This window comes from Mustelus asterias, chromosome 3, assembly GCF_964213995.1.
Source record: "Mustelus asterias chromosome 3, sMusAst1.hap1.1, whole genome shotgun sequence".
Classification (NCBI taxonomy): domain Eukaryota; kingdom Metazoa; phylum Chordata; class Chondrichthyes; order Carcharhiniformes; family Triakidae; genus Mustelus; species Mustelus asterias.
Genome location: NC_135803.1, coordinates 140165576 through 140187965, shown reverse-complemented (window position 1 = coordinate 140187965; position 22390 = coordinate 140165576). Strand labels below are relative to the sequence as shown.

At 41.9% G+C, this 22390-nt stretch overlaps 2 protein-coding genes across 7 annotated transcripts in view; one reads left to right on the top strand and one right to left on the bottom strand.

Annotated features, from left to right (window-relative positions):
- The window catches only part of ecm2 (extracellular matrix protein 2, female organ and adipocyte specific), a 30710-nt gene extending 15080 nt beyond the window's left edge, over positions 1–15630 (top strand). For all 4 annotated transcript variants that reach the window (XM_078209752.1, XM_078209753.1, XM_078209754.1 and 1 more), the window contains 5 exons: positions 3294–3429; positions 7452–7609; positions 11511–11650; positions 12224–12550; positions 13440–15630. In XM_078209752.1, coding sequence (XP_078065878.1) covers positions 3294–3429; positions 7452–7609; positions 11511–11650; positions 12224–12550; positions 13440–13611 — 933 coding nt within the window. In that variant the 3' untranslated portion in view covers positions 13612–15630. The remainder of the gene's footprint in view (positions 1–3293; positions 3430–7451; positions 7610–11510; positions 11651–12223; positions 12551–13439) is intronic.
- cenpp (centromere protein P) overlaps positions 1–22390 on the bottom strand; it is a 282096-nt gene that overhangs the window by 43557 nt on the left and 216149 nt on the right. The window lies entirely within an intron of this gene.

Below are 22390 nucleotides of genomic sequence, written 5' to 3'. Positions count from 1 at the left end.
ACTGACTGAGTAATAGGAAACAGGGGTTTTTTTCGGGCTGGAGGAAGGTTTGTAGTAGAGTCCCCCATCAGTTGGCATTTGGACCCTTGCCTTTCCTGATATATATTAATGATCTAGATCTTGGTGTGCAGGGGGCAATTTCAAAGTTTGAGGCTGACATGAAATTTGGAAGCATTGCAAACTGTGTGGATTGTGTAGGATTTCAAAGCACATGGACAAGTTGGTGGAATGGGCAGAAAGGAAGCAGATGAAGTTCAATGCAGAGAAGTGAGAGGTGGTGCATTTGCTGAGAAGAACATGGGCAGACTGTATAAACTAAGAGGTACAATTATTAAGGAGGTGCAGGCGCAGAAGGACCAGAGGGAACGTTGGCACTGGAGGTCCTGAGGGTGGCCTGAGGAAACCCCAGTTGGGAGTGACTCTCTTTGGTGGGGGGAGGGGGTGGGTGTTGAGGTCACTGGTTGTGGTAGGCAGGGGGGTTTAGATCAACTTATGCCTGCATGGTGTGCAGAGGGCGGGGGGTGGGGGGGTGGTGCGTTCTTTTAGTGGTGGAAGGAAGATGCCCTTCTGTGTTGAGGGGTTGGGAGTGCTCCCCTTGCCAGTGGGGGTTGCCATGTCAGTGCGAGCAGAGTGGGGAGGGTGGCCTGTCTGTACGTGGAGATTGAGATGCCACTTTTTATAAAGCTGGGCTGGTCGGTGTGATTCCCGGGATGCATAAATTTAAGATAGGTGAATTCCACCCGATACGTGCTGCTAATGCCAGCAAGAAACACTGCTAACAAACTCGAGAAATTCACCGGTCACTGTATGACGAAGCTTGAAAAAATTCAGCTCGCAAACCTCTAGCTGCTGCTTTCAGGCCAAGCCCAACCTCTGCACAGAGTCTGAATCCTGTCATTCTATCAATCCCTTAACCCTCATACCCTTTCTGAACATAGTTTGCCTCTGAGGTTGACCTCTTATTCTCTTGACAGCACTATCAATAAAATATTAACCATCCAGCTTCATTTCCTAGCACCCATTCTAGACAACATTATAAATGTTTTTCTTACTTCAAATATGTTCCTCTTGTTTCTAAACTGCTGTTATCAGTTGCATTTCAGAAAGCATACCCTTCATGCCCTGTTCTTTTAACTCAACTTCCTTTCTTTCCAAGGCATTTGAAGATGCTGTGATCTCCCAAATCCATGCCTATTTGTCCCACAATCCCATATTTGTATTTCTTCAATCAGGTTTCTGTCCCTACCACTGCAGCAAAAAGTCTGAATCAATGTCACAAATTATATCCTTGGTGACTGTGGGGAATTATACCTCTTTACCCTCCTCAATCTCTCTGCAAGCATTTGATTATCCTTGACCAAAACCTTTCTCCTGTTACATAAGTAAAATACTGCGAAAACTGGAAATCTGAAATAAAAGCAGAAAATGTCTGGCAGGTCTGGCAACCTCGTTGAAGAAAGACAAAAACATTGCATTTGTTGGCCAGTTCAGTGAGATTGCTCTCATTTGGTTCCACTCTTAGCTGTCCTAGTATAGCCAGAAGTGGCTTCTCTTCGCACACAGAGCCATTACTTCTGGAATCTGCCAAAGGATCTATCCTTTGTTTCTTCCTCAACCACATTCTGTTCCTTGGTGAGATTATCCAAAGACATTAAGTCCCAACATCTCATCACTTCTTTTGTTCCATTCACTGCCTCTATGTTGTCATATTGTTTGTCTGATATCCAGTCTTGGAAGAGTAAATTGCCTCCAGTTAAGTTTTAGAAACAGCAAAGTTGTCTTTGAGCCAGTTACCACAAATTGTATCCTCAGCATCTCCATCCTTTACTTGGATATGGCTAAATTAGAGTGTTGGCAATCTTTAATTCTTATTAGATCTCGAGTTCAGTTTCCAATCTAATTCTTATCATTACCAAGGCCACCTATTTTCAACGCTATAACACAGTTCTGCCTCAGCCCACCTTCTGTTGAATTATCCATAGCTTCACCAACCTCTCATCCTTTAAGACTCCTTAAATTTCACCTCAATGGTCAAGCTTTTGGTCATGCCCTCATATTTCCTTCTTTGGCACAGTGTCCATTTTTGTCTGATTCTCTGTGAAGTGACTTTGAACGTTTTTAAAGTTAAAGGTGTTATAAAAATCCAAGTTGTTATTGTAGAATTTGCAATGTCACAGATCACTTCAGAATATCGATCACTTCAGAATCTAGATAACATAAGTCATGTCAAACACTTTCCATAATATGCTTCCATGGCTAATTTAATGAGTTGAGTGTCCTATCCCACGTTTATTTTATGCTTTGACAAGTACTCGTATCACAAACTGATCTATAATTCAGGACATGGATAGCCAAATATTGTGTTTTTGAGGTTTTTTTAAACAATACTTAAGTGAATAACAGTTTTGAGACTGGAAACCAGTGACAACCAAACAATTATGGTTCTAACCTGCAATCAGATATAGTGAGCCTAGTGACGCTATATTTTGGTGCAATAATTATTTGTACAAATGTTGAGTAAGATTTGAAACTCACAATGAATCCTAGCTAAACCCAAAATTCAGCAAATAACTTGAACACAAGGTTATTAACATAACGTAATGTAAACAAATATAAGACAGTCGGAATTCTACCGCCTTGCCTGCCAGGGAGTCAGACTGGGCGATGGGTGAACAACGGAAATGTCCGTTGACCTTGGGCGAGAATTTCCGATCTCACTTGAGCGAGGCCATAAAATCCTGCCCAGTATGCTAGAAACTACTGAGGTAGATGGAGGGCAGGAGCAGAGCTTGATGGATTAATGGAAATGAGCGTCACCATGACATTTTTCAAAGTTTAAAGTTTATTTATTAGTGTCACAAGTCGGCTTACATTAACACTGCAATGAAGTTACTGTGAAAATCCCCTAATCGCCACACTCTGCGCCTGTTCGGGTACACGGAGGGAGAATTTAGCACAGCAGACACAGGGAGAACAAGCAGACTCCGCACAGACAGTGACCCAAGCCGGGAATCGAACCTGGGTCCATGGCACTCTGAGGCAGCAGTGCTAACTAACCACTGTGTCATTTAAGTACACAAATCCTGTAAATCCATAATAACACATAGCAAAATATCCAAATTTATTCCAACAAACTTGCAGTTTCATATTTCAAAGCATCAATGGTTAATCGCATAAAATAAATTTTGGTTGAAACATTAATAAATGTATTTATGTCTTTAACTGAACCACATGAATATTATGTGCACTGACATACAGCCAGATTTTAATTAAAATTGTATGCTTTTTTCCAGAGATTAAAAAAACTGGAACGCCTATACATGGATCAAAATTTGTTGATCCAGATGCCTCTTCAACTCCCTCGAACACTTGTTGAATTAAAGTTAAATGACAACCTTCTTCAACGATTGGACGAAGAAACTTTCGAGGGTATTTCTCTTTTAAATATTGAGGGGTAGGGTTTTAGCTTTGGTGCAGTTTAATTAATATAGCTGAAAATGGGGTTGTCACAAAAAATAAATATTTTTAAAATCTGCATATATAGTCAACCCCTGTGAATAATCTGATTTTAAATAAGTGAAAATTACTTTAACATCTATACAGAGCCTTTTAATAGCTATACAGATGTAATGTTATCAGTTTCTCAGTACATTTGGAATAAAACTAAATTCAAAAGCTTTTAAAACATGTCTATTGGTGTCCCTATATCCTCCTCATGAGGTGCAAATGTATGTACTTAGCAGAAACTTCCAACCGAGATTAATTTGATCACGGGTATGGTCAATTTCTGGCATATTGTTTAAAACTAGTGCAAAACATTACAAAAACACGTTTTGCACTGGACTTAATTTATGCATGAAATACCACACTTTTAGTGCTGGTTTGGCTTATTTCAGGTGAATTTTGATGAACTAAATGAGTGACTCAGCGGAAGCTTGAGGTCCTAATATTGATGCAGCTAACACAATGGGCCCGATTTTACCAAACCTTCGCACCCGTTTTCGGGCGAGAAACCGTAGTAAAGTTGGGGGTCGGGCCTAAAACGCGGTCCAGACCCGACCCAAGGCCAATCGCGCCTTTACCAAACGGCCGATCCAGGCGGTGATCCGGCGCGCGCCCGAATCGGCCAGCGGGCCGATTTAAATGCATTTGCATGCATTTAAATCGGCATAATGAAGCCCGCGCCCAACTTACCCAAAGATTCCTACTTTACGAAGGTCCGATTCGATCGGCGCCCGCGCATTTACCGTGTTGCTGAATTCAAGTCCGATAGGGCTTCAACTCAGCAACTGAACCGCCGAATCGCCCCTGTCCACCCTTCGCGGACCGCCCCCGCGAACCACCCCGACAGCCCCCCACCACCCCCGATCGGACCACCCCGGGATGCAGCACCCCCCCCCCACTTCCCCGGGATCGGACCCCCGACCTACCTTGATCGCTGGTGTCCGTCGAAAGCATCTTGCGATCCTGGATCCTGGCCTTGCTCCAGGAGTCCTGATGGTAGGATGATGTCTCTTCACTGGGTGTGGGGAGGGGCGGGATGTGACATCTCTTCCCTGAGGGGGGGGGGGGGGTAGGGGGGGATGTGACATCTCTGCCCCTGGGGGGGAAAATGTCACATCATCCCCCCCCCCCAGGGAAGAGATGTCAGATCCCCCCCCCCTACCCCCCTCAGGGTAGAGGTGTCACATCCCCCCCCCCTCAGGGGAGAGATGTCAGATCCCCCCCTTCAGGGAAGAGATGTCACATCCCCCCCTACCACCCCCCTCAGGGAAGAGACGTCACATCCTCGCCCTACCCCCCGCCCCCCCCCCCTCAGGGAAGAGACGTCACATCCTCGCCCCCCCCCCCCCTCCCTCAGGGAAGAAATGTCAGATCCCCCCCTTCAGGGAAGAGATGTCACATCCCCCCCCCCACCCCCCCGGAAGAGACGTCAGATCCCCCCCTATCTCTCCCCCCCCCCACCCCCCAGGGAAGAGACGTCACATCCCACCCACCCCTACCCTCACCCCCCCCCCGCTCCACCAGGGAAAGTCAAAGGCAGCGCAGACAGCAGTGCTGTCAGCGCTGCCTTTGACTTTCGCGCTCGGGCGCGCTGAGTGCTGTCGGCTTTGAACTGCGCATGTGCAGTTCGGTGCTCCGACAGATGCAAATGCGCTTGGCCCCGCCCACTGGACCCACACCGAAAAAAGGCGTATGGGGGCGTTGGAGCGCGGCTGCCGGGCGCGGGTCTGATTTACGACCGCACCCGGCACTTAGAGCCGATTTGGTAAAATCGGCCCCTATGTCTTAAAAGTAATGATGTTCTTTCAAGAATTGCAACAGAATTAAAAGTAAAAAATTCTACAACACATAAACATTTTGTAATTAAACATGAAATAGAGAAGATACGAAGCTTTTTAGTTTGTTGATATATTTGGGTGAAATTAGACTGCAAGTTCCATTGAAGTGAAAAACAATTTTCATTCATTAAAACCAATATTTAACTATATATTAAATAAATTTCAGTTACGTTCAATAAAAATACTATTTTGTATAACTTAACCTAAGAGGTTTAAGAACAAAGAACAATACAGCACAGGAACAGGCCCTTCGGCCCTTCAAGCCCGTGCCGCTCCCTGGTCCAAACTAGACCATTCTTTTGTATCCCTCCATTCCCACTCCGTTCATATGGCTATCTAGATAAGTCTTAAATGTTCCCAGTGTGTCCGCCTCCACCACCTTGCCTGGCAGCGCATTCCAGGCCCCCATCACCCTCTGTGTAAATTATGTCCTTCTGATATCTGTGTTAAACTTCCCTCCCTTCACCTTGAACCTATGACCCCTCGTGAACGTCACCACCGCCCTGGGGAAAAGCTTCCCACCGTTCACCCTAGCTATGCCTTTCATAATTTTATACACCTCTATTAAGTCTCCCCTCATCCTCCGTCTTACCAGGGAGAACAACCCCAGTTTACCCAATTTCTCCTCATAACTAAGCCCCTGCATACCAGGCAACATCCTGGTAAACCTCCTCTGTACTCTCTCCAAAGCCTCCACGTCCTTCTGGTAGTGTGGCGACCAGAACTGGACGCAGTATTCCAAATGCGGCCGAACCAACGTTCTATACATCTGCAACATCAGACCCCAACTTTTATACTCTATGCCCCGTCCTATAAAGGCAAGCATGCCATATGCCTTCTTCACCACCTTCTCCACCTGTGACGTCACCTTCAAGGATCTGTGGACTTGCACACCCAGGTCCCTCTGCGTATCTACACCCTTTATGGTTCTGCCATTTATCGTATAGCTCCTCCCTACATTATTTCTACCAAAATGCATCACTTCGCATTTATCAGGATTGAACTCCATCTGCCATTTCTTTGCCCAAATTTCCAGCCTATCTATATCCTTCTGCAGCTTCTGACAATGCTCCTCACTATCTGCAAGTCCTGCCAATTTTGTGTCGTCCGCAAACTTACTGATCACCCCAGTTATACCTTCTTCCAGATCGTTTATATAAATCACAAACAGCAGAGGTCCCAATACAGAGCCCTGCGGAACACTTCTGATCTATTTCTAAACTAAGTATGCATAATAGTATTTGTAAATTTCAGGCAAATTTCACTATACACATCACACATTAAGGGGACGATCTTACCAAAAAAATTCGAAGTGCTGAACGAGCATGAAAATGGGAGAGAATCGCACCAATTTTTTGGACGAGTTAAAAATCCAATCGTACCGCACTCCGAGCAATAAAAATTGCTAAACCCGGAAGGACGGGGCCTAAGCACACCGAAAGCCAGCAGCTCACAGGAGACGGTGCACGCGCAGATCTGTCACTGTCTCTATACCCCCCATCCTGGGCTCTGCAGCCAATGGCCCGCCTCCGCCTCATTCCACTATCGTTGGTCTCCGCAGTTGATCGCCCCCCGCCCACCAAAGGCCGGTCGATCACCCCTCCCCGTCCCAGTCGATTGCCAGTTACAGAGTGTGAGGCGTCCCCCACTGTCCAATCACAGTTGCAGTGTGTAGTGTTTGCCCATCCGCCTCAGCCTTAGGTCTTGCCCCTTCAGGCCCCACCCTTCCCCCTTGGCACTGCCTAGTCCTCGGTGGGCACTGCCTGTTTTCCAGGCTGGCAATGCCAGGGTGCACGGTGGGCATCCTTTTCGGGTGCGAGGCTGATCTCGCCAGATTTCTGGTGCCGGTAAGATCACAAGAGGCGAGAAATCAGGTGTGAATCCAATTTTTTGCCTCTCTTGCGATCTTACTGGCTCACCCTACCCATCAGCGGTTGGGACAAGAAGATAAAATTTCCCCCTAAGTGTTTTAAAGCTAAAAGTTCAATTGCAATGTTGATTATGGTACATATGTTATGGCAAATTTATGAATTACTACCAGAGAGAAATCAAGCAGGATGCCATAAATGTGTGTGACCAATTGCATAATTTTTTATTAAATTTCACCAGGTCTAAATAAAATAGTCAACTTGGACCTGGAAGGTAATGAGCTCAGTGAAGGTAATGTTCAACCATTGGTCTTCAGACCTCTTAAGCGACTGGCTTACTTACGACTGGGAAAAAATAAATTTAGAACCATACCACAAGCTCTTCCTCCTTCCATCGAGGTAAAGAAAGGCTTTATTTTCCTTCACATTCAAATTATTATTGAACTGCTTTGAGATTCTATATTCAGAAATGTGTGTTTGTGTAATTATGTCCCTGTGTATACGATTTATATCTAGAAAACTAAATTGTCAGAATTAGCCACTGAGAATTTACTGATGCCAAACATAATTTTAAAGACTCATATTTTATGATCAGTTTGAGTTTGAAACAAAGTTTTAATAAATTTTAATGTGCATAGCTAACAGTGGAATTATTTGTCAAAAAGTCATCAATACATAAAACGTAGAAGATGCCATATTCAAAGTGTCCAAGAATCTTTTCAATTAGTATACTGATATATTACATTCAACAAGTAAATCATTAAAAACTAATAATTGACCCATGTAAGCCCAAGTGCAATAATTCCACATCTATAATCCAGTAGTTTTTTTGTGCCAGTTCACAGATAGGACTCTCACATCGGGGTCAGTAGAATCATGGAATAGTCACCGTATTGGAAACCATTTGTACCATTGTGTCTGTGACAATTCTCTGCAAGATCTGGGGTTCAAGTTCCACACCAAAATTCAAGTACATAAAGCACAGGTGCTTCTGGCTTCTGCAAGGAGTTGTTATTCAGATGAGGGGTTAAGCTGAGGTCCTATCTGCCCCCTCAGATAAATGTTAAAAAAAATCACATGGCTGTAGAGCAGGGAGGTTTCCCTGTTTACCTTGGAAATCCATCACACTCTATTAAACAGTAATTCTTAAAAGGCAGAGTACTACAGTCGCCGTGAAACTGAAATCTAACAGAAATCGCAGGAAATATATAGCAAGTTGGACAGTATCAATGGAGAGAGAATCAAAGTTAACATTTCAGGCCAGTGACATTTATCAGAACTGGATAATATTATAGATGTAAAACATTTTTAGCAAGCATAGAGGCAAAGAATGGGAGGGAAAAAAAGAGCAGGTTTGTAGTAGGATGAAAGCAGAAGTGATTAAATGTCAAAAGGAATGACGGATCAAGGCAAAAGTGCATGGTAATGGAACAAGAGAAAAAGATCAGACTAGAAGTGTTCGAAATGGCAACGATAGGATTATTGTCTGTATCTGCTATCCAAAAAAAAACAGGAGTGGTGGTTATGATCTGAAATTTGATGCTCAATAGTAGGTTGTAAAGTGCACAATCAAAAAATGAGGTTTTGTTTTCTGATAGGCTTCATTGGAACAGTGCAGGAAGCCAAGGGCAGAGAAGTGAGAGCAGAGTGGAGAATTAATATTGAACCACTATGGGCTCCAGGGCCCTCGGGTTTGTCCGCCCCATTTCCTACACTTCTGCCTTCCCCCATTCCCTCCCTTTCACAACCATTAGAGTGTTTCCCATGTCCTCATTATCCTCCCCACTAACCTCCATTTTCAATGGATCATCCTGCTTAATTTCTACACAGAAATGCCCACACATATAGTGGACATCATTGCACTACAGATATGTCCAAACATATCTTCCCTTCTCATCTCTTTCAGCATTCTGAAGCAGTGGTTCCCTATGTGACACCCTGGTCTGCCCTTCCATCAACTACAAAATCTGCTCACATTCCAATGGCATCTTCCTATCCAACTATAATCTTCCACTCAATTTCAAGTTCAACAATTCAGATCATAACCACTGGTCCCATTTTTTCAGACTGCTAATGATGCTACTGTTTCCATTTATAGTTCCTCCAGATCGACCTTTCAGATGGAATTTTATCATTTTATAACTTTTTTTTCTTTGTACATGGGATGTGGGCGTCGCTGGCTGGGCCAGCATTTATTGCCCATCCCTAACTGCCGTCCATTTCAGAGGCAGTTGAGAGTCAACCACATTGCTGTGGGTCTAGAGTCACATGTAGGCCAGACCAGGTAAGGGCGGCAGATGTTCTTGCCTAAAGCACATTAGTGAACCAGATGGGTTTTTGTGACAATGCTTTTGTGGTCATCCGTAGATTCTTAATTCCAGATATCTTTTATTAAATTCAAATTCCACCATCTGCCATGGTGGGTTTTGAACCCTGATCCCCAGAGCATTACTCTGGGTCTCTGGATTACTAGTCCAGTGACACTACCACTTGCCCACTGCCTCCCCATAAGTGTTAACTCAGGCAGGGAAATTGGTGTGCTGCCCGCCTGCTCCACTGCTGGCTTTTCCCGCCATATCTTTCGACACTTAGTTAAAAGATATTCAGTAGGTGGATTCCATGACATCACGTTGCCAGGGCAGAGCCCTGATCTCAAAAAAATTCTAAAAAGGATCTTCCCCATGGATACAGGGAACCCTCTCCCAGCACAGATTTGTATCACTTATGATTCTGATTAAGGCTGTTCCAGTGTGTGATATGGACAAAAACTGATTGGAAATGGAAATGCCAGAAAGATAGACTCAAATATGGGAGGTAACAATAAATTCAAGGATTTTAAAGAAGATGGAAAGTTCAAGATCGTGTGGTAGTTTGCAATGAAAGTAGGCTTTGTTTTAAGACGAGTTGATGATGGTTTTTGCTCAACTTTTGTCTGTCAACAGTTACTGTCGACAGCAACTAACATTCAGGCAGTAATTTTCCAAAATTAAATTTGATTTTATCTGACACAGATGCTGAAATGCAAGTAATTAGGTCAAAATAAGACCCACCTTATTTTCATCCATTTGACACTGTACCAAATGTAATCGCGGGATTTTTCCATAACAGATGCTATGAAATACAGTGTTATTACATTAAAAAGTATGTGTTTCTGACAGTCAAATAACTCTAAACCCATATGCTACGTTGGCAAAATGCTGATCTTTTGCATGGATAATGTGGTATCTGAATTAAATTATAACTCAAAACTTACTTGCCAAATTCTTAAAAGTTGACTGGAAGTGCAAACACATCAAGTTTAAACACACAAAACATCTTATTTTATATGTATTATTCCCATGTTCTCCAAAACCAAATTTACAAAATATTTATTCATTCACCACGTTCTGCGTTTCAAGTGATTTGTATCTGGCGACATCTATTACAAATTTTCAATAATTAGATGATATTACTGGGGAAATTATACAAAATAGTGCAATTGATGTGCAATATGGGCCAGAATTCTCCGCCTGTTTACACCAGCGGGATTCTCCGGTCCTGTCAGCAGTGCACCCCCACCCGCGGCTTTCCCGCAGGTGTGGGATAACATCAATGGGAATTCCCATTGACAGCAGCAAGAACAGAGAATCGCGTCGCGAGCAAACAATGCGCCACCTCCTGCCGGCGGGAAACAAGCTGGGAGGCCGAAGAATCTCGCCCATGTTTTGCAAATGCTCAGGGTTTATATCATTTTCAAAACATGTGTTTGACTGTAATGATTACAATAGTATCCTCCTCCTCCCCAAAGTACCATGCCCTATGAGGACATTGGTGACCATGGACTTCCACTGGATTGGAATCCATACACTTGTTTCCTTAACCATTGGTCCAGAATTTTGCTTGGCAAAGTACTGCAGTAGTTTGCCATTTCCTTCTGTAGAATGATTGACCAGGAAACTTTTCACTCTTACTGTCTGCCATCAGGCATATTGGAAAGACCTAGAGGCTGATTATCAATTTATTTGGCCACATTATGAATGCACCTTCTGTGACCATCAAGTCCTGAAGTGGGTCTTGAATCCGGTGCTTCCGCTCCAGAGTTAGGGACGTTACCACAGCTCCTCAAGACCTCCTGATAATAGCATAATAAACCTACAGAATTGTTTCTTTTGCAAACATCATGCACAATTTTTCACCTTCCTGTAAAGCTATAAAACCTACTTAATGTAACTTTTAAGTCATTGCTTCACTACGTGAATGGGCCTTATATACTCCAACCTCCTCTTTTGACATGAAATGTGTTTGTTTTTCTAAAATGTAGGAGCTTTACCTTGAAGACAATGATATCGAAGAAATAACTGAAGTTAGTTTGAATAAGACAACTAATTTGAATGTAATGGTTCTAAGGAATAATAAGCTTGATGAAACCAGGATATCACCATTTGCTTGGATAAAGCTTGAGTGAGTATTTTGATTCTAATGAAATGTTTGTAACTATTAATTGATGCTGTTATGTACACATTATAAATTTTAAAGTTAGTTCAGTCAAAAGTCTTTTTGAGTAATACAGTATGCAAAAGTACATTCCAGTGATTATCAAATGTGAATGTAGCTCTTAGATATGCATGGAGCAGATCTATAGCAAGTGCATTACAAAAAGCTAATCTGTGCAGATTGAAATAGTTAAATGCACCCAATTGACAAATCTAAATACTTAACTAATTATAGTCAATACTCAGTCATTAACTCTTATGTTTCCCTTTAAAACCAAGTACTAATACCTTGTACAACTGACACATTAATTAGAAATAAGGCAATCAGGAAATAATATTAATTCTATATAAATGTCATCATTTTAAATATTTTTAGTGGCATTCCTTTATTATTGAAGCAGTGAGAGCAATTGATCTATGGTTAGTATCTGCTACTTTAACCTTGTACTTCAACAGGATATAATTTTCTGCATATTGTAGAAGAATGTAAAGTTAAGCAAATTGTATTTCAAGTAAATAAAAATTCCTGTTCATCATTTAGGAACCTAGAATATCTGGACCTCTCACACAACAAGATAATTCATGTTCCATCACACCTACCTAAAGGTCTGCTGTATCTTATACTTGTTCATAATCAGATTCAGAGAATTCCAGGCTTCGTTTTTGCTCACATGGAACCAGGATTAGAAATCTTGTATCTTTCTTTCAACAAACTAACCAGCAATGGAATTGACCCAGTTTCTTTCTTTGGCACTTACAATACTATGAGAGAACTATTTTTGGATCACAATATGTTGAAAAGAATTCCTGCTGGAATTGCTGAAATGAAGGCGCTTCACTTTCTGAGACTGAATGACAACTTAATCAGGTAACAGAAAAACATTCAAGGTACAATCTATTGCTGACAGGTACATATTCCTTGGGTTAACTAAACCATAGATGATGAAAAAAATGATATCTAAGCCAGAAGGTTGTGCTTTAAAGCCCTACCTCAGGAAATGAGCACGTAATTCAGCAAACACTAAGGAGAGTTGCATAGTTGAAGGGGTGGTGTTTCAGGCAAGTCACTGAACAGTTGGTCTGTTTGGGTACATGTTATAGATCCCATTTGATGAAGTGCAGGTTATTGTTGTGTGTGCTGACCAACATTCCTACCTCGACTAATGTCAACAAAAATAGACTTATTTGTTTCTCATTCATCAAATTGCTGTTGCAGGATCTTATTCTAAACAAAATGATTGTCATGTTTTTTTGTATAAGAACAATTACGGCAGTTCAAAGTAATTTGGGGCATTTTGGAGAAATGAGATGTTAAAAGGTTTTTCCCCCTGTAAACTGAATCCAAAAGGTAGTCAGCTTATTCTAAGTATCCACATACATTTATCTTTCCCATTTCTTACAACATGTAAGCCAAACCAGTATCGGAAAATAAAATTCATACTGTAAGTATGTAGGTATTTTGGCTAGTATTTGCCATACATTAGTTCAAGTCTACTATCCTAAGGCTCAAGTTTTCTCATTATATGTTATAAGTAATCTATCCCCAAACAGAATGAACCTCTGGGAATTTCTATCTCGATTTCAGAATAGCTAAGTTTATAACATCTGTGCTTGCCTTTTGAGAAAGTTCCAAAAACATCACCTCTGATTAAAAGATAATTTGAATACAAATAATGAGCTGGACATTAAAATGCTGACTGAATTTAAACAGATTTTGAAAAAATTCATACTGTAATACAAGTTTTTTTTTTTACTAGGAATGTTCCACTGGAATCCATCTGCAATGCAAATGATCAAGATGACTCAAATATTCGAACACTTCATCTTGAAAACAATTACATAAACATGCGGAGAATCCCACCAACTGCCTTTTGCTGTATAGAATTATATTCAAGTGTTGTCTTGACACCACAAAAATTCAAAAAATAACAATTCCAAGTTTGGAAATTATTTTTCTTCAAAAATGCTTTGAGGCAAAAATTTTGTTTGAATGTGAGAGAATGGCTCAAAACAAATGAGTGTAGCACATCAGGATATCAGATCTCCTGGCAGGAATAGCTCGAAGCAGCAGCTTTTGACTTAAATATTCTCATTTATCTGTGCTCCTGTCAAAACAGTGTAACTGTTCCCATATACAAACAAGAAATGTATACTAAACCTATAACTAGTTTACAGCTTTATGTTAATCATTACCTATGCATCCATTAAAGGCAACAAAGGATATGTGGATAAGTAATAAAACTTATTTGTAGGTCATTCAGAATCATTTAACAAATGTTACTTATGAGTTAAGAGATGTTTTTGACTCTATGTATCATCCCTTGAAATTATTCATTCTGTCATGGACATGATTTGTGCGTTTCTTTTTACTGCCTGTGATTAATATGTTTCTTTGTAAAAGGTGTGTATTTTCTTATCTTTGGAGTGATTGTCCCAATTTAAATAACCCCAGCAGCAAGCCTGTTGTGAGATTTTTAAAAATAGTTTATTTATCAGTTTCCCCAGGTGTTTAAAATGCGACATCTCATTCACTCAACTCACACACACAATGACTTAAATTGTAGCCATCAGCCATGATCGTGGTGCTTTGAGTTTGGAAACCTTTGTTTCTCTATGTGGCTTTTGAAGCTGTATAGGAGGCAGTTTCTACCACCTGTCATGGACAGAATGTACGTATCCCTTTTTCTCTGTGCATAAACAATATTTTTGTATGTAAGGAATGATTTTTTATCCTCAGAGTGATTGCCCCAATTTAAATAATCCCAGCAGCAACCTTTTTGTGAGTTTCAAACAAAAAGGTATTTCTTGTCACACACTTGCCCTGGAGGTTTAAAATGTGACACCTTACTCCTTAATTCACAAACACTGTCACACACTGTGATTAGATACGGATTAAGGTAAAACAATGCAATTTCAATTCATGTTTGCCTCTTTTATGGCTGGCCTTTAGTTTCTTAGATGAGTTGATGCTTTAGTTGAAGTAAAGGTCTTGCAAAACAGAGGATTCTCAGTAAGCCTTAAGTTATTTGTAGTCAAATTTCCCAGGAGGTTGGTTCTCAGGTGAACCCGAAGTTGGAAAGGGCTGGTGTGAAGTCCTTTCAAGCAAAGTATTGTTGTTTACTATCTTTTTGATTTTGATTTGATTTATTATCACATGTATTAGCGTACAGTGAAAAGTATTGTTTCTTGCATGCTATACAGACAAAGCATACCGTTCATAGAGAAGGAAATAAGAGAGTGCAGAATGTAGTATTACAGTTATAGCTAGGGTGTAGAGAAAGATCAACTTAATGCAAGGTAAGTCCATTCAAAAATCTGATGGCAGGGGAGGAAGCTGTTCTTGAGTCGGTTGGTACGTGACCTCAGACTTTTGTATCTTTTTCCCGACGGAAGAAGGTGGAAGAGAGAATGCCCAGGGTGCGTGGGGTCCTTAATTATGCTGGCTGCTTCGCCAAGGCAGCGGGAAGTATAGACAGAGTCAATGGATGGGAGGCTGGAGGCTTGACTGCTTAGATGAATTGCAGTGGAGTTTCTGGTGGAACTCTGCCTGCAAGACAGCTTCTTTCTGTTTTTGAAAGCAAACAGAATCCATGGCTGTCTCATTACGTGACAATTTACAAGTCCAAAGTACTTCTCCAAATAAGATGGGTGATCAGGTCAATTATACATCCCATGTTGTGGAGGAGCTTGAGTCAGCCAGTGTCCTTGCATCTGAATGACATTGAATTTGAAATCACGTTTTAAAATTAGTTTCAGGAAAAGGCATTGTGTCAACATCAATCCGGAAGGCTCATTTCGATCCCTCAAGAACTGTACTCAATCCATAGGTGAAGTCAGGTGATTCTTGGGTGACCATATTTTTGTAACCTTATGTGGTCAGTATTAAAATATAAAAATTAGTCTGAAGTTCAGAATAAACTGAGACATGACGTGCCTCTGTCACATGGTAAAAAATGGAAACTTGATGACTTTTTATTTACACGGCTTCTTTGTAAAGCAAACTAAAATATAAACATTCACTTCTTCATACATTTGTCCACTCATACTAGTAATCTGGCATTGCTATCGGTTCTCTGTCACATTCCCTTTTCTTAAAATCTCCAGTTAATAGACCATAAGACATAGGAGCAGAAGTAAGCCATTCGGCTCTTCGAGTCTGCTCTCTCAGTGGGATCATGATTGATCTGATATAATCCTCAACTCCACTTTCCCACTTTATTTCCATAACCCTTGATTCCTTTACTGATTAAAAATCTGTCTATCTCAGCATTGAACATACTTAATGACCCAGCCACCACTGTTCTCTGCGGTAAAGAATTTCACAGATTTACTACCTTCTGAGAGAAGAAGTTCCTCCTAATCTGTTTTAAATGGGCGACCTCTGACTCTGAGATTATGTCCTCTGGTCCTAGACTCTTCCACAAGGGAAACAACCTCTCGGCATCTACCCTGTCAAGCCTCTTGGCGAATTCTATATGTCTCAAAAGGGTCACCTCACATTCTTCTAAACTCCAATGAGTAGAGGCCTAACCTACTCAACCTCTCATCATAAGAAAATCCCCCCATACCTGGGATCAACATAGTGAAGTTTCTTTGGACTGGCTCCAATGCCAGTACATCTGTCCTTAGATACTCTCACAGTATTTCAGGTGTGGTGTAACTAGTGCCTTTATTTTTATACTCCATCACCTTTGAAATAAAGGCTAACATTCCATTTGCTTTCCCAATTACCTGAACTTGCATGTTAGCTTTTTGTGATTTATGTACAAGGTCCCCCAAATACCTCTGTGCTGCAGTTTTCTATAGTCTTTCTCCATTTAAATAATATTCAGCCTCTTTATTCTTCCTACCAAAATGCATAACTTCACACTTTCTGACATTACATTCCATTTGTCAAGCTTTTGCCCACTCACCTAACCACTCCATATCCCTCTGTGTCATCCTCACCACTTGCCTTCCTACCTTTTTTGTGCATCTGCAAATTTGGCAAAGTATATTCATTTCCCTTGTCCAAGTCATTAATCTACATTGTAAATAATTGTGGCCCCAGCACGGATTCCTGTGGCACTCCACTAGTTACAGGTTGCCATCCTGAAAATGTCCCTCTTATCCCAATTCTCTATCTGTTAGCTAATCCTCTATCCATGCTAATATACTACCCACAACACCATGGGCTCTTATATTAAGTAGCCATTTGTGCGGTACGCTATTGCAAACTTTTTGGAGATCGAAGTATATTACATCTACTGGTTCCCTTATCCTGCTCATTTCCAAAGAAATATAAAACATTGAAAGTAGAAGCATGAGTAGGCCATTCGGCCCTTCCAGCCTGCTCTGCCATTCATTTTGTTCATGGCTGATCATCAAATTCAATATCCTGATTTCCCCATATCCCTTGATCTCTTTAGCTCCAAGAGCTATATCCAATTTCTTCTTGAAATCAGACAACGTTTTGGCCTCAACTACATTCTGTGGTAGTGAATTCCACATATTCACCACCCTCTGAGTGAAGAAATTTCTCCTCACCTCAGTTGTAAAATGTTTACCCCCTTATCCTCAAACTATGACCCCTAGTTCTGGGCTCCCCACCATTGGGAACATTCTTTCTGAATCTATCTGTAGAGTTTTATAAGTTTCTATGAGAACCCCCCTCATTCTTCGAAACTCCAGTGAATATAATCCTAGCCAACTTAGTCTCTCCTCATATGGAAGACCTGCCATCCCGGGAATCAGCCTGGTAAACCTTCACTGTACTCCCTCTATAGAAAGGGCATCCTTCCTCAGGTAAGGACACCAAAACTGTGCACAATACTCCAGGTGTGGCCTCACCAATGCCCTATATAATTGCAGCAAAACATCTCTATTCCTATGCTCAAATCCTCTCGCTATGAATATCATTTACCTTCTTTACTGCCTGCTGTACCTGCGCGCTTACTTTCAGCAACTGAGACACAAGGACCCCAAGGTCTCATTGAGTATTCACCTCTCTCAATTTGCACCCATTCCAGTAATAATCTGTCTTCCTATTATTGCTACCAAAGTAGATAACCTCTCATTTATCCACATTATGATGAAAGTGAGGAGGTGTGGGATAGAGGGAAAGTTGGCCGATTGGATAGGTAACTGGCTGTCTGATCGAAGACAGAGGGTGGTGGTCGATGGAAAATTTTCGGATTGGAGGCAGGTTGCTAGCGGAGTGCCACAGGGATCAGTGCTTGGTTCTCTGCTCTTTGTGATCTTTATTAATGACTTAGAGGAGGGGGCTGAAGGGTGGATCAGTAAATTTGCTGATGACACCAAGATTGGTGGAGTAGTGGATGAGGTGGAGGGCTGTTGTAGGCTGCAAAGAGACATAGATAGGATGCAAAGCTGGGCTGAAAAATGGCAAATGGCGTTTAACCCTGATAAATGTGAGGTGATTCATTTTGGTAGGACTAATTTAAATGTGGATTACAGGGTCAAAGGTAGGGTTCTGAAGACTGTGGAGGAACAGAGAGATCTTGGGGTTCATATCCACAGATCTCTAAAGGTTGCCACTCAAGTGGATAGAGCTGTGAAGAAGGCCTATAGTGTGTTAGCTTTTATTTACAGGGGGTTGGAGTTTAAGAGCCGTGGGGTTATGCTGCAACTGTACAGGAGCTTGGTGAGACCACATTTGGAATATCGTGTGCAGTTCTGGTCACCTCACTATAAGAAGGATGTGGAAGCGCTGGAAAGAGTGCAGAGGAGATTTACCAGGATGCTGCCTGGTTTGGAGGGTAGGTCTTATGAGGAAAGGTTGAGGGAGCTAGGGCTGTTCTCTCTGGAGCGGAGGAGGCTGAGGGGAGACTTAATAGAGGTTTATAAAATGATGAAGGGGATAGATAGAGTGAACGTTGAAAGACTATTTCCTCGGGTGGATGGAGCTATTACAAGGGGGCATAACTATAGGGTTCGTGGTGGGAGATACAGGAAGGATATCAGAGGTAGGTTCTTTACGCAGAGAGTGGTTGGGGTGTGGAATGGACTGCCTGCAGTGATAGTGGAGTCAGACACTTTAGGAACATTTAAGCGGTTATTGGATAGGCATATGGAGCACACCAGGATGATAGGGAGTGGGATAGCTTGATCTTGGTTTCAGATAAAGCTCAGCACAACATCGTGGGCCGAAGGGCCTGTTCTGTGCTGTACTGTTTTATGTTCTATTATACTGCATCTGCCATGGACATGCCCACACACTCAGCCTGTCCAAATCACGCTGAAGCATCTCTGTATCTTCCTCACAGCAACCCTCCCACCCAACTTTGTATCATCCACAAATTTGGAGATAATACATTCAGTTCCCTCTTCCAAATCATTAATATATAATGTGAACAGTTGGCATGCTAGCACAGTACGCTGCGGAACCCCATTAGTCACTGACTGCCAATCATAAAAAGACCCATTCATGCCAACTCTTTGCTTCCTATCTGCCAACCAGCTTTCGATCCATCTCAAGGCATCACCTGCAATCTCATGTGCTTTAACTTTACATAGTAGTCTGTTGTGTGAGACCTTGTCGAAAGCCATCTGAAATCCTAAACAAACCACATCCACTGGTTCTCTTCGGTCAACTCTACTAGTTACATCCTCAAAAAATTCCAATAGATTCGTCAAGAATGATTTCCCTTTTGTAAATCCATGCTGAATTTGTCTGATTATACCAATGCCTTCCAAATGCCGAGTTATGAAATCCTTGATAACAGACTTGAGCAACTTCCCCAGTACCAATGTTAGGCTCGCTGGTCTATAATTCCCTGTTTTCTCTCTATCCCTGTTTTTGAATAGCAGGCTTACATTAGCTACCCTCCAATCTGGAGGAATTATTCCAGAGAATTTTGGAAAATAACCACCAATGGATTTACTATTTCCAGGGCCACTTCCTTAAGTACTCTGGGATGAAGATTATCAGGACTTGGAGATTTATCCACCTTCAATCCCATCAATTTCCCCCAAATCATTTCTCTATTAATGCTGATTTCCTTCAGCTCCTCACTAAAATATGTTTCTCTCAGCACTTCTGGTACATTATTCATATTTTCCTTTGTGAAGACTGAAGCAAAGTACAAATTTAATTCCGCAGCCATTTCTTTATTCCCCGTTAGGAATTCTCCTGTTTCTGATTGTAAGAGGCAATCTTGTCATTTTTGTCAATCGTTGTCTCTTTCCATAGCTATAGAAACTTTTACAGTTAGTTTTTATGTCCCCCGCTAGCTTACTTTTGTACTCCATTTTTCCCTTCTTAACAATCCTTTGGTCCTCCTTTGCTGAATTTCAAACTGCTCCTAATCCTCAGGCCTATTGCTTTTTCTTGTCAATTGTATGCTTCTTCCTTATTTATTTTCTTGGAGCTTGTGGAGCTTAAAAAAACAAGAAAGTAAGTCAGCAGGAACACATCCTGCTTGCTTCCAGTGTTTCAAGGCTGAGCACATAAAAGAAAACTGTTGGTCCACCAAAAAACCAACAAGCAGAGCTCCAGTCAGAACTGTGTCATAACCATCAAAATACCAAGCCCATACTTATATGGGGCAAAATACCAAACAAGGCTTCTTGCTAAATCTTTGTTGTACAATATCCTTGGAATGTGAACAGGAAGTGATAATATCAAAAATCACCATCTATACTCAGACAACCAAGCTGTGTCGATAATAGTGTTTAAATTTGTGGTGTCTGATTATACTGGATAAAGAGATATGCACACTTTTACAGAAAAGAAAATGGTTTTTAATTCTGTCAATGTTGAAAACTATTCATTCATTATTACGTTAACATGTTCAACATTGAAAATATTTGCCTCCACGGCATTGCAGAGGTGGGGTGGAGCAGGGTTTGAAATGTGTATACTTCAATGCCAGGAGTATTCGCAATAAAGTGGGTGAACTTGCAGCGTGGATCAGTACCTGGGACTTCGATGTTGTGGCTATTTCAGAGACATGGATAGAGCAGGGGCAGGAATGGATGCTGCAGGTCCCGGGGTTCAAATGTTTTAGTCGAAGTAGGGAAGGAGGTAGAAGAGGGGGAGGGGTAGCATTATTGGTCAGAGATTGTATCACAGTGTCAGAGAGGAGGTTTGATGAGGACTTATCTGTTGAGGTAGTATGGGCGGAGATTAGAAATAGGAGAGGAGAGGTCACCCTGTTGGGAGTCTTTTATAGACCTCCTAAAAGTTCTAGAGAGGTTGAGGAAAGGATTGCGGAGTCAATCCTGCTTAGGAGTGAAAGTAATAGGGCAATTGTTATGGGGGATTTTAACTTGACTAATATTGACTGGAATTGTTATAGCTCTAGCTCGTTAGAGGGGTCAGTTTTTGTTCAAAGCGTGCAGGAAGGTTTTTTGACTCAGTATGTAGACAGGCCAACTAGAGGTGAGGCTATATTGGATCTGGTGCTGGGAAATGAGCCAGACCAGGTGCTAGACTTGGAAGTTGGTGTGCATTTTGGTGATAGTGACCACAATTCGGTTACGTTCACCTTAGTGATGGAAAGGGATAGGCATGAACCTCGGGCCAGTGGTTTTAGCTGGGGGAAGGGTAATTATGAGGCTATTAGGAGAGAATTAGGAAACATAGGTTGGACTAGGAGATTACAGGGACTGGGAACGTCCGACATGTGGAGTTTTTTCAAGGAGCAGCTACTGCGAGTCTGTGATAGGTATGTCCCTGTCAGGCAAGGAGGAATTGGTAGGGCTAGGGAACCGTGGTGCACCAAAAAAGTTTCTTTGTTGGTTAAAAAGAAAAAGGAGGCTTATGTTCGGATGAGACGTGAGCACTCGGGTAGTGCACTAGAAAGCTTTAGATTGGCTAAGAGGGAGTTGAAGAGCGAGCTTAGAAGGGCTAAAAGGGGACATGAGAAGACTTTGGCGGATAGGGTTAAAGAGAATCCTAAGGCGTTCTATAGGTATGTCAAGAACAGAAGGTTGGTTAGGGCAAGTTTAGGGCCAGTTATAGATGGCAGAGGGAAGTTATGTGTGGAACCGGAGGAGATTGGTGAAGCATTGAACCAATATTTCTCTTCGGTGTTCACGCAAGGGGACATGAATATAGCTGAGGAGGACACTGGGTTGCAGGGGAGTAGAATAGACAGTATTACAGTTGATAAGGAGGATGTGCAGGATATTCTGGAGGGTCTGAAAATAGATAAATCCCCTGGTCCGGATGGGATTTATCCAAGGATTCTCTGGGAGGCAAGAGAAGTGATTGCAGAGCCTCTGGCTCTGATCTTCAGGTCGTCGTTGGCCTCTGGTATAGTACCAGAAGATTGGAGGTTAGCGAATGTTGTCCCATTGTTTAAGAAGGGGAACAGAGACTTCCCCGGGAATTATAGACCGGTGAGTCTCACTTCTGTTGTCGGCAAGATGTTGGAAAAAATTATAAGGGATAGGATTTATAGTTATTTGGAGAGTAATGAATTGATAGGTGATAGTCAGCATGGTTTTGTGGCAGGTAGGTCGTGCCTTACTAACCTTATTGAGTTTTTTGAGAAAGTGACCAAGGAGGTGGATGGGGGCAAGGCAGTGGACGTGGTATATATGGATTTTAGTAAGGCGTTTGATAAGGTTCACCATGGTAGGCTTCTGCAGAAAATGCAGATGTATGGGATTGGGGGTGATCTAGGAAATTGGATCAGGAATTGGCTAGCGGATAGGAAACAGAGGGTGGTGGTTGATAGTAAATATTCATCATGGAGTGCGG